We start from the raw sequence: 22,433 nt of genomic DNA, 5'->3' as shown, positions 1-22,433 counted from the left end.
ATTAATTCGCTTAGAGGGCCCTTTAACCCGTAAGCTGCGGGACTGAGATTCTGAGCTATATCAGATATAGATTGACCTTCAATAAATGATATCTAAGTTACATAAACGTGTCATAAATATTACAATACACATATCTGTAGCTCGAAATGTGTTGTATCCTGCATATTTCTTAGATTTTTCTATCACAAAAATGTTTTTCTGGCAGTATCTGAAGTCACATGAAACTTTTGGCGCCTGTTTGAAAAGCCCGCTTCCAGAAGGCTTACAGCAGCTTACCGCTCAGCCGCCCAGAAGGCGTACAGCAGTTTGCGGGTTAATAAACACGATCCCCACAGCTACCGGGTTAACGATAACTATACATGGAGTCCGTCATTGGGGTGGAGGACGCAGTTTTGGGGTCGGAAATTGACAGTAAGTAGCGGGATTTTTTTTTCCATTATTGTTTTTTATTTTTTTTATGCCCTTGCTGTAAAAAAAATAAAAAAATAAAAAAATAGAGGCTGAGTACGGCAGTCTGGCAGTCACAACGCTTTGATAACAATTACTATTACCACATACAGATGCTTATGCTAAGGTGGTCTTATACAGAAATCAAGCCAACGAGAATATGTGAGATTCAAAAGAGGAGTAAATTTAAACCACTGGAGAGGTAAGATTAGTAGCAGTAATACTAGTAGTAGTAGTGGTGGTGGTGGTGGTGGTAGTAAAAGGCAGTAGTAGTAGTAATAGTAGTAGTACCAGTAAGCTTCCAGAAAAGTAGCATCTATGTAAAATGTTGCGTCTAAACTTTGACTAAAAAAAATAAATAAATACATAAATACATCTCCCTGAGTCCCTCCCTTAGTGCCCGGCCCTAGCACACTAGTGGAGAGCCCAGTGCCGTGCCGCGCCCCACCTTTGGTCCACTTCTTCCTGAAGGCGTTGTCCCAGGACTGGCCATTCTCCCGGTACTCCACAATGTAGTTCTGGATGGGCAGGCCGCCATCGTCCGCCGGGTCCACCAGGCTCCAGGTGAGGGTGGTGGCGGTCTTTTTCTCTACCTGTTACAAAAACTCATTAGAAGCTCTATAATAATAATAATAATAATAATAATAATAATAATAATAATAATAAAGAAATACACACTAAATGACAGTGATCATGGTACCTTCTGCATGAGTTAAGGTGTTATAAGAATGAGGAAAGCTCCAAAGTAAAACAGGACTGGCAGGATAGTTTTTCATTCTGCCAGTTTTCCATTGTCTCCCGCGGGTCCCTTCCTCCCGCCACTGCCACACAGCCCCAACACCTGCCTCCTCCCCTCATGTGTCAGCTACAGGTAACACATGAGGGGAAGAGGCAGGTACTGGGGCTGTGGCAGAGGCCGGGGAGGAGAGGACTGCAGGAGCCAATGAAAAACTGTCCTGCCAAACTGGTTTTACTATGGCAAGTGTGGTGCCGAGGCAGCGAGGGCTGAGGGAGCACAGCCCAACGCTGCCGTGAAGCACTACCGGGCACAGACCTTGGCACTATTGATGGGGCCAGGGGGGTGCGCCTCCTTCAGCACCAGGTCCAGGCTGGCGGTGCCCAGGGTGTTCGTAGCCTCGCACGTGTAGGTGCCAAAGTAGGAGGAGCTGACAGGGTTCACCCTGAGCACGCCCTGGGGGCCAAGCTTCACCCTGGCCAGATTTGGGTCTTTGTATTCAATCTCCTGGCCTCGCAGGTACCACTGGACTGGGGGGAAGAAAGGCTGTGTTAGTGCCCCTCCCTGCACCACACCTCACACAGCCTGCCACAAACCTTTATCCTGACCACATGTGGAGGTTTCTATTCTCTTCCATTCATGACAGTCACACCTCATATATATATATTTATTTATTGTATATGTTTATGTAAATACCGAGTTTTTGTAAAAAAAATTCTGAGGCCAAGTTAAGGAAATATATATTCATATGCACACTACTTTCCTTGAAAATCACTCTCGTGCCACTGCTGCACACCCTGCTCTCCCTCCTGCAGCACCGGGGCGGCAGGAGGGAGAGCACAAGCCATGGAACCAATTGAAAAGGTGCCCTGACATCCTGGCAGTGGGCAGCCTCACCCCACACTCCAGCAAAACTATGGTGTGTCTGTCACTAGAGACACACCAGGCAACAAGGCAACCCTCAGTCCTCACCGAGTGCTCTCTGAGTTAAGTATAAGGCAGCACTGGTCCTGCCTGCTCACTAACACATATATTCTTGTGTTAGAGTTGGTGCTGCAGGTTTGTGCCAGCACACCCGCACGGCTCCCGGCCACCTCAGGGATGCTCAGATTTGGGTTTGCAAGGCCAAAAATGTGTCAACAAAGGAAACAGCAAGGTTTGCAGGCCTCTGCACCCTGCCTGGCCGCTGCCTTCTGTGGCCTCCCTACTTGTGTTGTGCTGACAAGAAAATCAGTCCCTGATGGGGGCCAGAGAGACTTCTAAGGGCACTGAAAACCTCCCAAACTGTAAGCGTCCTCCTTGGGCTCTTGTGACTGGCCTTCTTGGTGCACAGCGCTGGGAGGGAGGGAAGGCGCAGCAGCAGCCAGGTGACCGCTGGTGCTCTCAGCCCAACTTTACCTCCTCCGTGTAGGCATCATGTGTGCCACTGATGAACATGCTACTCTGACTGTCAGAAGCAAAAAATAGCAATGTCTTCACTTACACCTTCACTGGCTGGGAGGTGGCAGACACTCACCTCCTCCTGTGTTGTGCCATTAGTTTGACAGCAATGAATGAAGAGAGAAACTTACTGGTGGCGTTAGGAATAGAGGTTGCCAGACAGGTCAGGTTGACGGGGGCCTTCTCCCAGGACCACTGCACTGTGGGGCCCTGCTCCTCAAAGGTGGGCTTGAACTCCACGGTGATGTGGCCCCACCGCTGCGTCACACCTCCCTCGCTCTGGGCCGTGCAGGTGTAGAGGCCATCATCGCTGCGCGCCACGTCACGGATCTTCAGGCTAGTGGGGGAGGGGGGGAGGACACAAAACATGAGCATTAGACGCCTTGAAACATGAGCAGGATTAGTTTTGTGCTAAAGATCATAAAAGAAAGCTTCCTCTCTTTATAAATGGTTCCTTCAGAGCGCCTCAAGGATTAGTTTTGTGCTAAAGATCATAAAAGAAAGCTTCCTCTCTTTATAAATGGTTCCTTCAGAGCGCCTCAAGGATAAATTTTGTGCTAAAGATCATAAAAGAAAGCTTACTCTATTTCTCTCTAAATGGTTCCTTCAGAGCACCTCAAGGATTAAGTTTGTGCTAAAGATCATAAGACATCAATCAACCGTCATCACCAGGCCACTCACATCCCCACTGGGCGTCCCTGGTCATCGGTCTCCTGCGACACACTGATCCTGTCGTCTGCGTTGATGCCGTCCACAAAGCTGTCTGGCTCGCTCTCCTTCTTGAAGACGACCAGCGGCTCCGGGCTGCCCGTCACCACGCACCGCATCTCCACCTCGCTGCCCACCGGCATGGTCAGGTTCAGGTACTCCTCCACCCGCGGCTTGGTCAGCACCTGGGGCAGCACACAGCACCAAGGGTTACATGACGCACAGAGGGCCACTGGAGAGAACACACACACACAAAAAAAAAAAAAAAAGAGAGAGAGAGAGAGTACCATATTCTGCGGTGCATAGCACACTCTGGTGTACATCGTGCACCCTAAACTTTAAGACAACAGTTTTGGAAAAAATCTTGAGTACTTGAGTTAAGTTGCTCATAAATATGTACGGTTCAGTGAGACTGATGACGGACAGCTTCCCGAAACTTCTGTTAAGAAACACACCACACAAAAAGGCAATCTTTCTTAGTCATATTATTTTCAACTCAAAGATTCTTTCTGAGTTTGCAGGCGGCAACTTTCACCGAGCTGCTGAGGGAGCTAATCACACGGGGATGCCATGTTCCATGGGCAATCTTGGTCTTGATCTTGACTTTCAGGGACTGTATACCTACTTTCAAGTAGAAATAGATGTTCATTAATTTCTGTCAATCATATTTTGTTTTAATATATTTATCTTTACTATAAGAAACAAAAATGTGTTTACAATAAATACTTTAGTCATCCAAGGATATCCGTTCTTTCCAACATGTACAGACGCCCCCCGCCGTTCGCAGCCTCACCGTTCACGGATTCGCTTATACGCAGGAAGGGTAATTGCGACACCCCACGCCGAATGCGGATGAAAACTCGCGTATACGCGGTCTGATCCTTACTAAGTGCCGCTTTCTCAGTCACTTTTGTTTGTTTTGATCGTTACCTATGAGCGGCGATCGCCGCTACAGTATTTCCACATGAAAGTGGCCGATGGGGTAGTGGTGGCTGTAGAGGAAGCGAGAGGTGTTGGGTGTGTGTGGCGGTGGCCGAAGTGATAGCGTACTGGACCCACATTCGCCGCGTGATGGACGACGCGGGTTCGAATCCTCACGCTACCACTCGGATTTTTCAGTCACCGCCGAGTGGCTTAAAACTACCCACATGCTGTCCTGAAGACCACCCATCAACCCGGACTCTAGAGGAAGCCGTCCAAGCGAATCAAGAACGAGTTCCGGGGGGCAGCATGAGCCAATGCAAGATGGCGCCACTATAAACACTCGCCTGCGCCAGAACGGGCTGGGCCGACCATCAGGCCCCACCTGGAAGAAGCCTTGGGCCGACCATCAGGCCCCACCTGGAAGAAGCCTTGGGCCGACCATCAGGCCCCACCTGGAAGAAGCCTTGGGCCGACCATCAGGCCCCACCTGGAAGAAGCCTTGGGCCGACCATCAGGCCCCACCGGGAAGATGCCTACCGGCACAATAGGCAACAACGTAAAAAAAAAAAAAAAATAAATAAAAAAAATAAAAAAAGGTGCGGGGCGGGGCTAACCCCGCAGCCGCCACTACTCCATCGGCCAGTTTCACGTGGAAATAGTGTAGCGGCAATCGCCACTCATTGGTAACGATCAAAACAAAGAGAAGTGACTGTGAAAATGGCCCTAAATCCCAATATTATACATTTAAAATCCTTAATACTTACTGGGACTTGCCAGAACTGGTCCTTCTTAAAGACTCAAGGCTACTGCTTTGTGGAGTAAACAAACATGGCGGAGACTGGCGGAGGGGTAACGGGTATAAAGTTTGTACGTGCATACTGCCGGGAACAGCAACAAATGGACCTTCCAAGGGCCCAGTAAACACTCAAATTAATTAATAATATACTGGATGTATATGGATATACATATGCTGTAACCATCACCGCCAAGGTACCCGGCACTGGTGACTGGCGGTGTTGTGTTTTGTGTTTGGTGTTCACGCCGCGCCTCGGCTCCCACGTGTGTCACGCCGCGCCTCGGCTCCCACGTGTGTCACGCCGCGCCTCGGCTCCCACGTGTGTCACGCCGCGCCTCGGCTCCCACGTGTGTCACGCCGCGCCTCGGCTCCCACGTGTGTCACGCCGCGCCTCGGCTCCCACGTGTGTCACGCCGCGCCTCGGCTCCCACGTGTGTCACGCCGCGCCTTGGCTCCCACGTGTGTCACGCCGCGCCTTGGCTCCCACGTGTGTCACGCCGCGCCTTGGCTCCCACGTGTGTCACGCCGCGCCTTGGCTCCCACGTGTGTCACGCCGCGCCTTGGCTCCACGTGTGTCACGCCGCGCCTTGGCTCCCACGTGTGTCACGCCGCGCCTTGGCTCCACGTGTCACGCCGCGCCTCGGCTCCCACGTGTGTCACGCCGTGCCTTGGCTCCACGTGTGTCACGCCGCGCCTTGGCTCCCGTGTGTCACGCCGCGCCTCGGCTCCCGTGTGTCACGCCGCGCCTTGGCTCCCACGTGTCACGCCGCGCCTCGGCTCCACGTGTGTCACGCCGCGCCTCGGCTCCACGTGTGTCACGCCGTGCCTCGGCTCCCACGTGTCACGCCGCGCCTAGGCTCCCACGTGTGTCACGCCGCGCCTCGGCTCCCACGTGTGTCACGCCGCGCCTTGGCTCCCACGTGTGTCACGCCGCGCCTCGGCTCCCACGTGTGTCACGCCGCGCCTTGGCTCCCACGTGTGTCACGCCGCGCCTCGGCTCCCACGTGTGTCACGCCGCGCCTTGGCTCCCACGTGTGTCACGCCGCGACTGGGCTCCCGTGTGTCACGCCGCGCCTCGGCTCCCGTGTGTCACGCCGCGCCTCGGCTCCCACGTGTCACGCCGCGCCTCGGCTCCCACGTGTCACGCCGCGCCTTGGCTCCCACGTGTGTCACGCCGCGCCTCGGCTCCCACGTGTGTCACGCCGCGCCTTGGCTCCCACGTGTGTCACGCCGCGCCTCGGCTCCCACGTGTGTCACGCCGCGCCTCGGCTCCCACGTGTGTCACGCCGCGCCTTGGCTCCCACGTGTGTCACGCCGCGCCTTGGCTCCCACGTGTGTCACGCCGCGCCTCGGCTCCCACGTGTGTCACGCCGCGCCTCGGCTCCCACGTGTGTCACGCCGCGCCTTGGCTCCCACGTGTGTCACGCCGCGCCTTGGCTCCCACGTGTGTCACGCCGCGCCTCGGCTCCCACGTGTGTCACGCCGCGCCTCGGCTCCCACGTGTGTCACGCCGCGCCTCGGCTCCCACGTGTGTCGCGCCTTCTTCTTTTTGTGACCTGTATGACTTTATCGCTTCACACGTCCTCCTCCTTTCTTCTGGTTATTCACACTTTCCTTTCTATTGCATCACACTATTTATTATCTAAATCAATCAAAATTTGTACCTTTGGCGTATACCCCGCACGGCTAACTTTTGGGCATTTTCTGTAAAAAAAGTGCACGTTATATGCCGCAAAATACGATAAATAAATAAATAAAAAAAAAATGCTGCCAGCCAAACCTGCAGCATGGCCATCTTGGTGTCCTCGCCGGCGCTGTTGGTGGCGGTGCAGCGGTACTCGCCAGACCGCTCCGGCTTGAGGTCCAGGATGGTGAGGTCACCGGTCTCTTTGTCCACGTGGAAGCCATCCAGACCATCCAGCGGCCGGTTCTCCCCGTCCACCCAGGTGTAGGAGGGGGCCGGCTTGCCCGTGGCGCCGCACTCAAACTTGATGGACTCCGTTTCCTTCCCCTTGAGGTCCTGCGGTGGGCGGTCGATGACGGGTGGGATGTACACCTCCACCTGGATGTTGACCTGCTTGATGGACCCCAGCTCCAGGACCCTGGCGCGGCAACGGTACGTGCCCTCATCCGCCTCCGTCACCTGCTGGATGTGGATGCCGTCCTGCCGGATGATGTGGTTGTCGTCTGGGAGGGGAGGGGGAGAGGGGGGGGAGTCAGTGTGTTTTGGTTTAGTTCTTTCTACCTAGTTATTTTTACCTATTCTGTTTACCTGTCTGTATTTACCTGTCTGTATTTACCTGTCTGTATTTACCTGTCTGTATTTACCTGTCTGTATTTACCTGTCTGTATTTACCTGTCTGTATTTACCTGTCTGTATTTACCTGTCTATTTACCTGTCTGTATTTACCTGTCTATTTACCTGTCTGTATTTACCTAGCTGTATTTACCTGTCTGTATTTATCTGTCTGTATTTACCTGTCTGTATTTACCTGTCTGTATTTACCTGTCTGTATTTATCTGTCTGTATTTACCTGTCTGTATTTACCTGTCTGTATTTACCTGTCTGTATTTACCTGTCTGTATTTACCTGTCTGTATTTACCTGTCTGTATTTACCTGTCTGTATTTACCTGTCTGTATTTATCTGTCTGTATTTACCTGTCTGTATTTACCTGTCTGTATTTACCTGTCTGTATTTACCTAGCTGTATTTACCTGTCTGTATTTACCTGTCTGTATTTACCTGTCTGTATTTACCTAGCTGTATTTACCTGTCTGTATTTACCTGTCTGTATTTACCTGTCTGTATTTACCTGTCTGTATTTACCTGTCTGTATTTACCTGTCTATTTATCTGTCTGTATTTATCTGTCTGTATTTACCTGTCTATTTACCTGTCTGTATTTACCTGTCTGTATTTATCTGTCTGTATTTACCTGTCTATTTATCTGTCTGTATTTACCTGTCTGTATTTACCTGTCTGTATTTATCTGTCTGTATTTATCTGTCTGTATTTACCTGTCTGTATTTACCTGTCTATTTACCTGTCTGTATTTACCTGTCTGTATTTACCTGTCTGTATTTATCTGTCTGTATTTACCTGTCTGTATTTACCTAGCTGTATTTACCTGTCTGTATTTATCTGTCTGTATTTACCTGTCTGTATTTACCTGTCTGTATTTACCTGTCTGTATTTATCTGTCTGTATTTATCTGTCTGTATTTACCTGTCTGTATTTACCTGTCTGTATTTACCTGTCTGTATTTACCTGTCTGTATTTACCTGTCTGTATTTACCTGTCTGTATTTACCTGTCTGTATTTACCTGTCTGTATTTATCTGTCTATTTACCTAGCTGTATTTACCTAGCTGTATTTACCTGTCTGTATTTATCTGTCTGTATTTACCTGTCTGTATTTACCTAGCTGTATTTACCTAGCTGTATTTACCTGTCTGTATTTATCTGTCTGTATTTACCTGTCTGTATTTACCTGTCTGTATTTACCTAGCTGTATTTACCTGTCTGTATTTACCTGTCTGTATTTACCTAGCTGTATTTACCTAGCTGTATTTACCTAGCTGTATTTACCTAGCTGTATTTATCTGTCTGTATTTACCTAGCTGTATTTACCTAGCTGTATTTACCTGTCTGTATTTATCTGTCTGTATTTATCTGTCTGTATTTACCTAGCTGTATTTACCTGTCTGTATTTACCTAGCTGTATTTACCTGTCTGTATTTACCTGTCTGTATTTATCTGTCTGTATTTACCTGTCTGTATTTACCTGTCTGTATTTACCTGTCTGTATTTATCTGTCTGTATTTATCTGTCTGTATTTACCTGTCTGTATTTACCTGTCTGTATTTACCTGTCTGTATTTACCTGTCTGTATTTACCTGTCTGTATTTATCTGTCTGTATTTACCTGTCTGTATTTACCTGTCTGTATTTACCTGTCTGTATTTACCTGTCTGTATTTACCTGTCTGTATTTACCTGTCTGTATTTACTTGTCTGTATTTACCTGTCTGTATTTACCTGTCTGTATTGACCTGTCTGTATTGACCTGTCTGTATTTACTTGTCTGTATTTACCTGTCTGTATTTACCTGTCTGTATTGACCTGTCTGTATTGACCTGTCTGTATTGACCTGTCTGTATTTACCTGTCTGTATTTACCTGTCTGTATTTACCTAGCTGTATTTACCTGTCTGTATTTACCTGTCTGTATTTATCTGTCTGTATTTACCTAGCTGTATTTACCTGTCTGTATTTATCTGTCTATTTACCTAGCTGTATTTACCTGTCTGTATTTACCTGTCTGTATTTATCTGTCTATTTACCTAGCTGTATTTACCTGTCTGTATTTACCTGTCTGTATTTATCTGTCTATTTACCTAGCTGTATTTACCTGTCTGTATTTACCTGTCTGTATTTATCTGTCTATTTATCTGTCTATTTACCTGTCTGTATTTACCTGTCTGTATTTACCTGTCTGTATTTACCTGTCTGTATTTACCTGTCTGTATTTACCTGTCTGTATTTACCTGTCTGTATTTACCTGTCTGTATTTACCTGTCTGTATTTACCTGTCTGTATTTACCTGTCTGTATTTATCTGTCTATTTACCTAGCTGTATTTACCTAGCTGTATTTACCTGTCTGTATTTATCTGTCTATTTACCTAGCTGTATTTACCTAGCTGTATTTACCTGTCTGTATTTATCTGTCTGTATTTACCTGTCTGTATTTACCTGTCTGTATTTACCTAGCTGTATTTACCTGTCTGTATTTACCTAGCTGTATTTACCTGTCTGTATTTACCTAGCTGTATTTACCTGTCTGTATTTACCTAGCTGTATTTACCTGTCTGTATTTATCTGTCTATTTACCTAGCTGTATTTACCTGTCTGTATTTACCTAGCTGTATTTACCTGTCTGTATTTACCTAGCTGTATTTACCTGTCTGTATTTACCTGTCTGTATTTACCTGTCTGTATTTATCTGTCTGTAATTACCTGTCTGTATTTACCTAGCTGTATTTACCTGTCTGTATTTATCTGTCTGTATTTACCTGTCTGTATTTACCTGTCTGTATTTACCTAGCTGTATTTACCTGTCTGTATTTACCTGTCTGTATTTACCTGTCTGTATTTACCTGTCTGTATTTACCTGTCTGTATTTATCTGTCTGTATTTACCTGTCTGTATTTACCTGTCTGTATTTACCTGTCTGTATTTACCTGTCTGTATTTACCTGTCTGTATTTACCTGTCTGTATTTACCTGTCTGTATTTACCTGTCTGTATTTACCTGTCTGTATTTACCTGTCTGTATTTACCTGTCTGTATTTACTTGTCTGTATTTACCTGTCTGTATTTACCTGTCTGTATTTACCTGTCTGTATTTACCTGTCTGTATTTACCTGTCTGTATTTACCTGTCTGTATTTACCTAGCTGTATTTACCTGTCTGTATTTACCTAGTTCTACTCATCTAGTTGTAGTACACAGGGCCTGAGCTACACTTGTTTGGTCCCGTCTCCATGTCCATAGTTGTCCCATTTTGGCCTTCTGGAAGTGTACTGTGCTTGTTGCTTTAATCTTTACTTCTTTAATCCTCCACTCACTCCTCCCTTGACATAACTTTCACCATTATCTCACATAAAAGTTAATCTGGTAAAACGTAGACCCCTCTGATCCCAATACAAGTTAATCTGGTAAAACGTAGACCCCTCTGATCCCAATACAAGTTAATCTGGTAAAACGTAGACCCCTCTGATCCCAATACAAGTTAATCTGGTAAAACGTAGACCCCTCTGATCCCAATACAAGTTAATCTGGTAAAACGTAGACCCCTCTGATCCCAATACAAGTTAACCTGGTAAAACGTAGACCCCTCTGATCCCAATACAAGTTAATCTGGTAAAACGTTGACCCCTCTGATCCCAATACAATTTAATCTGGTAAAAGGTAGACCCCTCTGATCCCAATAAAAGTTAATCTGGTAAAACGTTGACCCCTCTGATCCCAATACAAGTTAATCTGGTAAAACGTAGACCCCTCTGATCCCAATACAAGTTAATCTGGTAAAACATAGACCCCTCTGATCCCAATACAAGTTAATCTGGTAAAACGTTGACCCCTCTGATCCCAATACAAGTTAATCTGGTAAAACGTTGACCCCTCTGATCCCAATACAAGTTAATCTGGTAAAACGTTGACCCCAATAAAAGTTAATCTGGTAAAAAGTTGACCCCTCTGATCCCAATACAAGTTAATCTGGTAAAAAGTTGACCCCAATAAAAGTTAATCTGGTAAAAAGTTGACCCCAATAAAAGTTAATCTGGTAAAAAGTTGACCCCTCTGACCCCAATGCTATGATATGTTGATTGATGAAATGAACCTATATAAGAATTGTAGTAGTGGTAGTAGCTTCAGTAGTGGCACCAATAGTAGTAGTAGTAGTAGTAGTAGTAGTAGTAGTAATCACATAATTGCAATAGTAGTAATAGTGGTAATAGAAGTACCCAAAATTGATCTCTCTTTTGGCCACTTTTTGCTTTTATCTTTTTTAGGAGCAGCAATTAGTGGGCTTTATTTATACTCTTTTTTATGCCCTTGAGCTGCTTCCATTCCTGTAAAAAAAAAAAAATAATAAAAAAAAAAAAAAGTAGTAGTAACAGTAATCACAATGGGCTGGCTGGGGCTGAGTCCACGCTGCCTCAGTACTTGACTCACCGTTGATGATGGGCACGTTGTTCTTGTACCAGTCCACCTGTGGCGCCGGCCGGGCCTTGGGCGTGCACTTGACGGTCCCCTCCTGACCGATGAGCAGCGTCTGGTGCGTGGGGGTGTCCCCAAAGCCAATTTCCACTACAAACAAGGACATCATCATCAGTGTATTGGTTGCCTTGTACATCTACTGTCAGTTCTGTGCATAATCTGTCCATATCCATTATTTTTATTTATCACTATCACCAAAATATTTGCTGTGAATGACAAGCAGATAACTACACACACACACACACACTTACAGAAGGACTCCACATTGATCTTTGCCTCCAGGTTCTGGTTGCCGGCGTAGGTGGCGGAGCAGGTGTACTCGCCCACGTCCTGCTCCCGCAGCTTGCTGATGATGAGGTCCAGCTTGGCCTCTGTGCCATCCTCTGACGTGGTCACCCTGCGGGGAGGACCCAGGGCTTGGTCAGCACAGCAGCATCCTCAGCCTCTCTCACACACACACACACACACACACACACACACACACACACACACACACACACACACACGGCCCGGTAGCTCAGTGGATAGAGCGTCTGCCTCACAACCAGAAGGACTGGGGTTCAATTCCCCGGCGGGGTGAAGATAAGTTGGGTTTATCTTCTTTCACGTGTAGCCCCTGTTCACCCAGCAGTGAGTAGGTACGCGACGTCAGGCAAGGAGTTGTGACCTCGTTGTCGCGGTGTGTTGTGTGTGAGTGGTCTCAGTCCTACCCAAAGATCGGTACTACGAGCTCTGTGTTCTTTCGTAGGGGAACGGCTGGCTGTCTTGAGAGACCCGCAGCAGACCAAGAGGTGAATTACACACACACACACACATACACACACACACACACACACACACACACACACTAGCACCTCAGCCACATGAAGGGAGCTTGGTGATCCTTTAGTGTGTACATCCTCGCCACAGTGAGAGGCAATGAAGGCAAGCTTTGGTGGGCCGGCAACAACACTTTCCCCGAGGCTAAACTTCCTCCTCAATGGAGCACAGCACAGCCTCGGAGGAGCCCCAGTGTTGCGTTCCTCCCCCTCGCCTCACACTCAAAACAAACACAACTACTGGATAAAAAAATAAAAAAATAAAATAAAAAAATGAAATGCCACTATAGTCGTGAAAGGATCAATATCATATAAAAGTCCCCCCCCTCCAAGACTGTAGTGGTAGTGGTAGTGGTGGTAGTAATAGTAGTAGTAGTAGTAGTAGTAGTAGTAGTGGCAGTGGTGGTAGTAGTAGTAGTAGTAGTAGTAGTAGTAGTAGTAGTAGTAGTAGTAGTAGTAGTAGTAGTAGTAGTAGTAGTGGTGGTGGTAGTAGTAGTAGTAGTAGTAGTAGTAGTAGTAGTAGTAGTAGTAGTAGCAGCAATGGCAGTAAGAATGGAGCCCCTACACTTAGCCTTGGAAAAATATCCAAATAAATGTGACTTTGTGTGAATGGCAAAGCGGTGACCACTGAAAGCAAGCTGCACGGACATCAGGGTGTGTGTGTGTGTGTGTGTGTGTGTGTGTGTGTGTGTGTGTGTGTGTGTGTGTGTGTGTCTGTGTGTGTGTGTGTGTGTGTATTTACCTAGTTTTACCTAGTTGTGAAATACAGGAAAAGAGCTGTACTAGGCTCGTGCTGTCCAAGTCTCCATAACGCTTATTATCCAGTTTGGCTTTAAATTCATGAATCGTTTTTGCGCACACAGTCTCCTCGTCAAGTCCGTTCCATGTTGTTGTGCTTCTGTATGGAAAACTGTATTTCTTGGTGTCTCTCCTACAGTCGTTCTTCTGCAATTTCTTACCATTGCCTCTTGTTACACTTCCGTCACATACCACTAGGTCTTCCCTGTCCAATTACTCCAATCCCTCTTGTATCCTGTACAATGCTATTAGGTCCCCTCTCTCTCTTCTGCTCTCCAGTGTTGTTAGTCCCAATTTCTCCAGTCTTTCTTCATAAGTATGTTCTCTCAGAGTTTTCGGTAATTTAGTCGCTGCTCTTTGTATTCCTTCCAACTTTTTAATTTCTGTCTTCAACATAGGTGACCACACTAATGCTGCATATTCCAGTCTTGGACGTATCATCGATGTTATAAGTTTCTTCACCATTTCTTCATCTAAATATGTAAATGCTGCTTTTATGTTTCTAAGAAGATTGTATGTTTCCCCAGTTATCTGGTCTATATGTTTTCCAAAGGATAACTTGTCTGTTACGATCACTCCCAGATCTTTTTCTTCAGTTTTTTTCATGATTCTTTCATTACTCAGAGAGTAGTTCCCCAATATTCGTCTACTGCTCTTACCAAACTCCGTTACGCTACACTTCTCTTTATTGAATGTCATTTCCCATTTGCGTGACCATTCGCCTATTCTGTCGAGATCTTGGCTCAGGGCTACACAGTCATCTTCATTAGCCACCCTCCTCATTATTTTAGCATCATCAGCAAACATATTCATATAGCTTGTCACCCCTTCTGTCATGTCATTAATATAAATTACAAACATAATTGGAGCCAGCACCGATCCTTGGGGGACTCCACTCCACTTCCATGCAGCTAGATTTATTATTCCTGATTACTGTTCTCATTTCTCTCTTCGTCAAAAAGTCCATGACCCAATCCAATATTGAACCACCCACACCTCCAACATGATTAAGTTTCCATATTAATCACTTGTGTGGTACTTTATCACATGCCTTCTTTAAGTCCAGATACACACAATCTGCCCAACCGTCCCTTTCCTGTATTATATCAATTACTCTTGAATAGAAGCTGATCAGATTAGTTACACAAGACCGTCCTCCTCTGAATTGGAATTGGCTATTTGTTAATATACCGTTTTCTTCTAAATACTCCACCCATCCGTTTTTTATCATTTTCTCACACATCTTTGCTACTACACTTGTTTATGACACTGGCCTATAGTTCAATGGGTCTTCCTTGTGTGTGTGTGTGTGTGTGTGTGTGTGTGTGTGTGTGTGTGTGTGTGTGTGTAAAGTTTCCAATGTCTGCCGTTGCCATGAGCACAGTCCTTGCCACACTCCTATTCCTGGGTCTTGTCTAGTGTGTGCCTGAGTCTAGGAGTGTGTCTGTCTGTCTGCACCCAGCCACCACATAGCCCACAGCACTATGGTGGCTCAGTCACTACACCACGGCTGGCCAGCACAAGCACCGCCATGCAACATCAACACCACAAGCCCCAACACCACCACCACCACCACCAGCAACATCAGGCCCATGTAACACAGTGGCTTTGTCGGTGCACAGGCAATACATACAACTCTCAAGCTGTCAGGCTCTCTCCAAAGCATCCAAGGCCACACGAAAGCTTATTGTACCGTGCTTGGTGGACGCGGAGAATACAGCAAACAGTAAGTTGCAATACAAGAAATTTCTGTGGCCGTGCCTTGTGGAAAACCTGACAAGCCTGGGAGGGAGTTACTGGGCCACTGTGCTGGGCTGTGCACAGGCTCACACCCTCACCAAGTCAAGGGTCCAGGACATCACAACACACCCACACTTCTCGCCCAGGCCGAGGAGTGTGGCGTCACCATGTGGTGGCACACACATACACACATACACACGTCATGATGCAGCCATGCAGGGTCTATCCACTGACCTCCAAAGCCCCGTCACCAGGCCGGTACTACTCAGTGAAGGATAACTCGGGTCATGACACTGTCCCCGGGTTACTGCTTAGTGTGCCCAACACACACACACACACACACACACACACACACACACACACACACACACACACACACACACACACACACACACACACACACACACACACACACACACACACACACACACACACAGTCTCACACACACACACAGGCTGGGCTAAAACTAGCATTCAAGGAGTATGCTGTCTAAGACCATTGGCTGGCTGCCCTCAGCAGACACTTGACTACCACATGCATGTATTGAAGGTTACATGCCCCTTATGCAAAAATATGTATTATATAAATGAATAAATAAAAAAGATAAATAAAGAAAATATAAATAATAATAATAACAGATAACACTAATTTCTGTCATTCCTACTGACCATTAGGGACTGAAATGAACACACACACACACACACCAGGGCTGGCCTGCTTGCTTCACAGCCCCGGGTTTGCTTCCCCGCCAGGATTGAGGCGGCTGGGCAGCCTCCTTTAATCCGTGTCCCGTGTGCACCAGCAGTGCATGGGTGCTGGGTGCCAGTCAGGGGGTGAGTCCCACCCCCCGGGTGTGTGTGGGTGTGATGGGAGGTCCATGGTGTACCCAAAGGTCTGTCACCTGAACTCTAAGCTCATTCTGGGAGGGTGCTGGCTGCCCTTCATGAATCCAGCTCATGATCAGCCCGTGGTGAATTACACGGATAGCAAGGATCCCAAACACCCAGACAGAGGATGGGGAAGGCCTGCGGCCACACCAGGAACTCAACAAGGAGTCTCATCCTCGTGACTCACTTATCTCTTCCTGAGATCCACCGAACAAGTTGGTGGGCTGAGGTGGGGGGGAGGGGAAGGGGGAGGGGGGAGGGGGAGGGGGAGCCTTAGGAGCTGCCACTAGAGCAACAGTTTTTTTTCCCAGGATCAGAACAATTGCCTCGGGCTCCATGGTAGACTTAAACTGATATTGGCAGGATACTAATTTAAACTCATTAGTCTGCCTGACTCTGAGAGCACACAGTTCATTAGTAGCTTCTGCCTGAGTGAGTTAGCTGCCACTCTTGCCTGGCCTCCTGTCAGGTCTGGTGCTCACAATGGTGTTCACGCAGGGAGGGCGTAGAGGTGGCCAGACACACGGGTGGGAGTGACAGAGTCAGTCAAGCGACACTCTGGCCAGACACATGTTTGGCACACCACTCCAGGCTTGGTTCTCACAGTGGTGTTAACACAGCAGGGTGCTTCACTGCCACCAGACACAAGGAAAGGAGTAACACAGCCAAGCACCACTCCAGACAAACATGTGCTCACTACACCCCGGCCTTCCCCCAAGCTGCCAGGTTACAGGACAAGCTCACTAATTTGAGACAGCCAGGAAAATCTTCAAGAGGAACAGCATTTTGAAAGTTGCAAAGCTTTCGGCGCATTCCCTCCCTTCCAAACACTTGGCACTGCAGAATAAGTCACAAACAGAGGTGAGAGGGCAGAGGAGGCAAGGATGAAGGAGTGCACACGATGGGGAAAAGAAACCAGCCCGTGCACCTCAGCCAACACCCTGCCCCCTCCACCCCTTCTCTGCCCCCTCCTTTCCTGGCACACCACTCATGGCTCTGGAGGATCAGGAAGAAGTGTAACTGTTTCTTCTGCCTCGTCTGGCCCTGCACAACCATCCCGTCGCACATCACACAACTCTAGGCAGCCACTACACCACATGAAGGGGGGCTGGGCGTCACACTAGCTGGTGGACGGCACACAAGTCGAGTCAGCCCGACACTCATCTCAGAGGGCTCAGTATTAGACAGGGGAGAGCAGGAAGACACTGCGCTCAAGGCTATAAGGGAAAGACCACAGGGACGGGAGGAAGGGGAGTGGATGTTGTGTTATGCTCGCTGGGTTCAACTGTAAGAGGAGAGAGGAGGGAAGCACCAAGTTCAAGGAGGACACTAAACAACACAAGGGAGGGAGGGAGGTGAGAGGATTGTCTTGTGGGAAGGGAGGACTGAGGAAGAGTAAACGGTTTAACCCTATCCAGTCATGTGTCTATGGCAAGTCACTAAGTGAGGTCAACATCTATCTATATCTCTCTGTTCTGGCACTCCCTCCCAGCACACTCAATCCTGCTACTTCCAACTCTCTCACTCCAATGCTGCCTCACCCTGTTGATCGACTTCACTCCCTCCCTCAATCCTTCCCTCATACACACTCTTCACAAATTCATCCTTCCCCATTCTCATCATGTGTCCAAACCACCTCAGCGCACCACGCTTCACCCACTCCACCACTCCACACTCCACTCCTTTCGCTGTTGCACCCATACCAAACAGTTCATACACGGTTTCATTGCCTTCATTCCATCCTGACACACCACACGCACCTCTTATACAACTCATTTCCACTGCACGTATTCTCGGTTGCTGTGCTGCATTCCACGTCCACGCCTCTGATGCACACAACAGAGTTGGCAGGATAATACTGTTCCTTATTCCCCTGTTTACCTCCATGCTCACAATTCTTCCTTTCATAACTCTCTCCAATGAACTTATTCCTGTCTGCCCTTCACTGCTCTTTCCCTCACCTCGCCTTCCGTACTGCCACGCTTACATAAAACTGTCCATAAATATTTAAACTCAGTCACCTCCTCCATTCTCTCCTTCCCCTAACCTTGTCCTACACTTCGTTGTGCTCTCTGCCCTAACTCTGCCTACTCTACTGCCGTCACAGGTAAATGAGGCCTGGCGGGCACACTTCCAAACATTTCAGGAAGCAGAGGAATGGACAGGCTGAGAGAAGTGGTGTGGATGTGCTACAGGGGCTGAAGGAGGAGGTCTGGGAGGCTTGAGAGGTACCATGGATAGCTCACTTGGACCACTGATTTATTTATTTATTTATTTTTTTGGTTAAAGAAATCAGAAAGAAAGAATAAGAAAAAACAATATGCTGATGCTACAGAAAGACAGGGGATGCCAAAAGGGTGTTCAGTTTTGAGTGTTCAAGTCTTAGGAGGAGTCTGTGAAGTGGGCGTTTGGACATTGATGCTCGTCTGGGGTGGCTGGGAGGTCATGTGGCAGAGGGAATCACTGTGTTGGGCAGGCCATGAGTGTGAGGGAAAGCTACAGCTCTGAACTAGGGGACCACATGGACAGGGAGGGCTGGAGGTGACGGCCAACCCCTCACAGGAAACCGGGATTGGATTTAATATAATGATGAGGGTGGAGGGATTTGGGAATACACGAGGTGGGTCTGAGGAGTATAAAGCCGACTTCCAACTCTGCTCCTACTCCTATGTCATGTCACACTGCAGGACGATGCTGGGCGCTGGTACTCACTCAGGATATACACTGGGAAACAAGACTCAGGATGCATCTAGGGGGGCTAACATAGGTGGTGCATTCCGGTAACTGCCACGGCCGGCAAGGGTCGCCCGAGAAGGTCGGGTGGCGGGCGTGGTGCTGCTAAGGGGTCGGCAGGTCTGAGGGGCTCCGGCAATATCAAGACTCAAAGGTGTGGGATTTGTTTTCAGTTCCTGTGAAGCTCCATGCACCAGGACACCTAGAGCACGGCTACGGTGCAGAAGTTGTTGGGAACGGAGCATTTTACAAAGGGTTGTGAATTGTCTGAAGGAGTTTCTGGCAGCATTTGCTACAGAGTGATCAGTGACATTAGTGCCGGGAACCAGTGAGTCCAGCTCAGCCTGGCCCTGCCGCCCCAGCAACACGCCAGCACCGCCCCCCGGGCCGCCCCTCGCCACACCTCTCCTACCTGATTTGTCTGGTGCCGCAGAGATAACAAACAAAAACAAGGAAAAGAGTGGAGTGTTACAAAGGTTAAAACAGAGCAGTGACATAATAATGATACCAATAGAAATAGTAATAGCAATAATAATAATAATAATAATAATAATAATAATAATAATAATAATAATAATAATTATGATAATTATAATAATAATGATAATTATAATTATAATTATAATAATAATAATAATAATAACAAAATATATAGTAATCAATAACCTGTAACTTCCCACACCTGCAGGGCAGAAAATCAAACAGGCTGCATGACCACTCTTAAAGTGTTTTGGCAAAAAATAAAAAATAAAATAAGTTGTGTGTGAACCCAGCAGCCCCTGAGCCTGACCTCCTGCACGGTGGAGGCCGCCCCCTGACCACACCCTTGTGGCACACCCTGGAACACTGGCTGTTATGCACCCTTGATCCCTACAGCTTACTGACAGAATAACAAAAGCAATAATAATAATAATAATAATAATAATAATAATAACAATAATAATAATAATAATATCAATGATATTGTTGAACAACACACACACACACACACACACACACACACACACACACACACACACACAGTAGTGCAGTGTACAGGATTGAGGCGGTGGCTGCCTGTCCTGCCCTCAGCGCTGGCCTCCACCAGACGAAGGTGCTGCCTGCCAGGGCCAGTGTGAGGGAGAGGGAGGGAGGGAGTGAAGGGAGGCACGCAGGGGCCAGCCAGTGTGGCCACAATGATGCTCTGACAGATGTGAGTGAAAGGATCACTGCTTAAACAAACTTTATAAACTTGTCTACAGGTGCTCCTCACACCTCTCAGCAGACTAAGGTACTGGAGGAGGTACAGGCACAGGGCCTGGTGGTGGGGGCCTGGGGGTGAGGGCACAACCTCCAGCAATAAGATGCTCTCACAGTTGGACTGGCCTCTTTTGGGGAGCCAGGCCAGGCTAGGTACAAGGCCCTGGCCCTGTCAATGGGTATTACTCAAGGCAGTGCCACATGATCAGGATTCAGGACCTACTGAAACTTTTTTTTTTTTTTTTTACAGAAAAGGAGACAGTTCAAGGGCATGAAAAGAAAAAGAAAAAAGAAAACAATAAGGAAAAAAAAAAGCCTGCGACTTACTGCTCCCGAACAGAGTACATAGGAGTGTCCAAAAAGAGAGGTTAATTTTGGGAGGAGAGGTGTCCTGATACCCTCCCCTTGAAAGAGTTCAAGTCATAGGCAGGAGGAAATACAGATGAAGGAAGATTGTTCCAGAGTTTACCAGCGTGAGGGATGAAAGAGTGAAGATGCTGGTTTACTCTTGCATAAGGGGTTTGGACAGTGTAGGGATGAGCTTGATTAGAAAGTTGTGTGAGGCGAGGCCGCGGGAGGGGGGGGGAGACATGCAGTTAGCAAGTTCAGAAGAGCAGTCAGCATGAAAATATCGATAGAAGATAGAAAGAGAGGCAACATCGCGACAGAATTTAAGAGGTAGAAGACTATTAGTAAGAGGAGGAGAGCTGATGAGACGAAGAGCCTTAGACTCCACTCTGTCCAAGAGAGCTGTGTGAGTGGAGCCCCCCACCCCACCCCCGTGAGATGCATACTCCATACGATAAAGATAATAAAGATAATTGCTATTCCCTGTGCCAAGATCAACACTACACCGTGAGCTCGCTGGCTGCCTCCTCCTAGAAAGCCAGAAAGCATAGTTGAACACCATTTTATTTGGGTCTTTGCACCAACACATCATTTTCTGCCAGTATAAGCTCACTGCTTGCCCTTTCCCAATGTCCTCCACCTCTGTCTCTGTTTGGTGTTAGTGTAATCCATCTTGTTCTAATAAATGCTGTAATGTCATCTCTTAATATGCCTCTTAATAAGGCCTTTCCCAATGACCTCCAGCTCTCTCCCTCTGCCTGGTGTTAGTGTAATCTGCCTTAGTGTCACCTCTCCTCCTGATCTCTGCCTGCCTTGACCTCTACAAACACCCGGGTGGCTCCTCGGTTACTCCTGTTCTTCCTGTCATCACTTCCACAAACGAGCCGCTCAAGTTCCTTCCTGAGTGGGCCAACATCAGTCCCCTTGTTCTCTTCCCCTAAAGATGCTCCACCAAACTCATCCCATTTGTCTTCATTTGAAGCCTTATTTGTTTTAATCTGTCTATATCTCCAAAGCCCTGTACCCTCAGGCAAACTCTCCTCATCTGCCACATTCAAGCATCAGCTGCTGGCTACTGGCTGGCACCAGCGTGTGCCGCAGCGCAGGCACGGAGGGCAAGACACAGCAGCCTCAACATTGACGTGGAGGAGGTGATCAAGGGAAAATAGAGAATATCCAAAACTTAAAACTATACTGGATACTCACTTTTGAATGGAGGATAAAGTAAAGAGCCCATTTCAATCCCATACACTAACCTGACACACACACACACACACACACACACACAAAGGTACAGCTACACACTCTGCCATTTGTTCTGCACAGCACACACACGAGACAGTCCCGTGTGGCACACTTACGTGTCGTCCACGCTGTTGGTGATCCGCCTGCCGTCCGGCGCCGTCCAGCTCATCTCCGTGACCAGCTCAGTGTCGTCCACATCCGCCATGCAAGACACATACACGCCCTGGCCCACCGCCTTCATGATGCTGTCCGGCAAGATGGTCAGCACCGGCTCCTTGCCCAGGCACACTGACAACACAAAACAGGAACAACGGTTAAACACCATAATTACATTACTTGTTACTCACTACAGTTACTATCACAGTAAACCCTCACTGCAACAGACCACGAGGGGACACAGGAGTCTGTTGATGCCACAAGCTGCTGAACCTAGCGTGTAAGCCAAAAGTGGTGCTGGGTACAAAAACCATTCCCCTGCTGCACCACTCTGGGCACACGGAGCAACCGCTGCCTGTTGTCCCGTGTGGCACAGACAGTCCTCCCAGTGCCATGCCATCATAACACACCTATGCACACAGCACACTGGGGACTGTCACTGTGACTGCACTGACTTATGAATGGTGCCTGGCAGCTCCGGTCCTGCCTCGTTACTCATGCTTGGCCTTGGCTGCTCCTGGCATTGATGTTCCAAGGTTTGCACATTTCCTGATTTTTTTTTTCATACATGAATTTTATAAATCAGAGGAGGGTATCCTTTTCCTTCGAAGTTTTTGCACTGTACCTTGTTGGCAGTA

General features: G+C 47.7%; 1 protein-coding gene across 9 annotated transcripts in view; it reads right to left on the bottom strand.

Annotated features, from left to right (window-relative positions):
- LOC126995804 (fasciclin-2-like) overlaps positions 1-22,433 on the bottom strand; it is a 76,456-nt gene that overhangs the window by 26,133 nt on the left and 27,890 nt on the right. For all 9 annotated transcript variants that reach the window (XM_050855652.1, XM_050855649.1, XM_050855653.1 and 6 more), the window contains exons 3-10: positions 21,756-21,927; positions 12,082-12,227; positions 11,786-11,920; positions 6,832-7,238; positions 3,305-3,516; positions 2,755-2,960; positions 1,502-1,713; positions 896-1,040 (exon numbers count right to left, since the gene is read on the bottom strand). In XM_050855652.1, coding sequence (XP_050711609.1) covers positions 896-1,040; positions 1,502-1,713; positions 2,755-2,960; positions 3,305-3,516; positions 6,832-7,238; positions 11,786-11,920; positions 12,082-12,227; positions 21,756-21,927 — 1,635 coding nt within the window. The remainder of the gene's footprint in view (positions 1-895; positions 1,041-1,501; positions 1,714-2,754; positions 2,961-3,304; positions 3,517-6,831; positions 7,239-11,785; positions 11,921-12,081; positions 12,228-21,755; positions 21,928-22,433) is intronic.

Source organism: Eriocheir sinensis, chromosome 9 (genome assembly GCF_024679095.1).
Source record: "Eriocheir sinensis breed Jianghai 21 chromosome 9, ASM2467909v1, whole genome shotgun sequence".
In the NCBI taxonomy this organism is placed as follows: Eukaryota; Metazoa; Arthropoda; class Malacostraca; order Decapoda; family Varunidae; genus Eriocheir; species Eriocheir sinensis.
The sequence above is the reverse complement of the archived record's forward strand: the minus strand, read 5'-3'. Positions and strand labels throughout refer to the sequence as shown.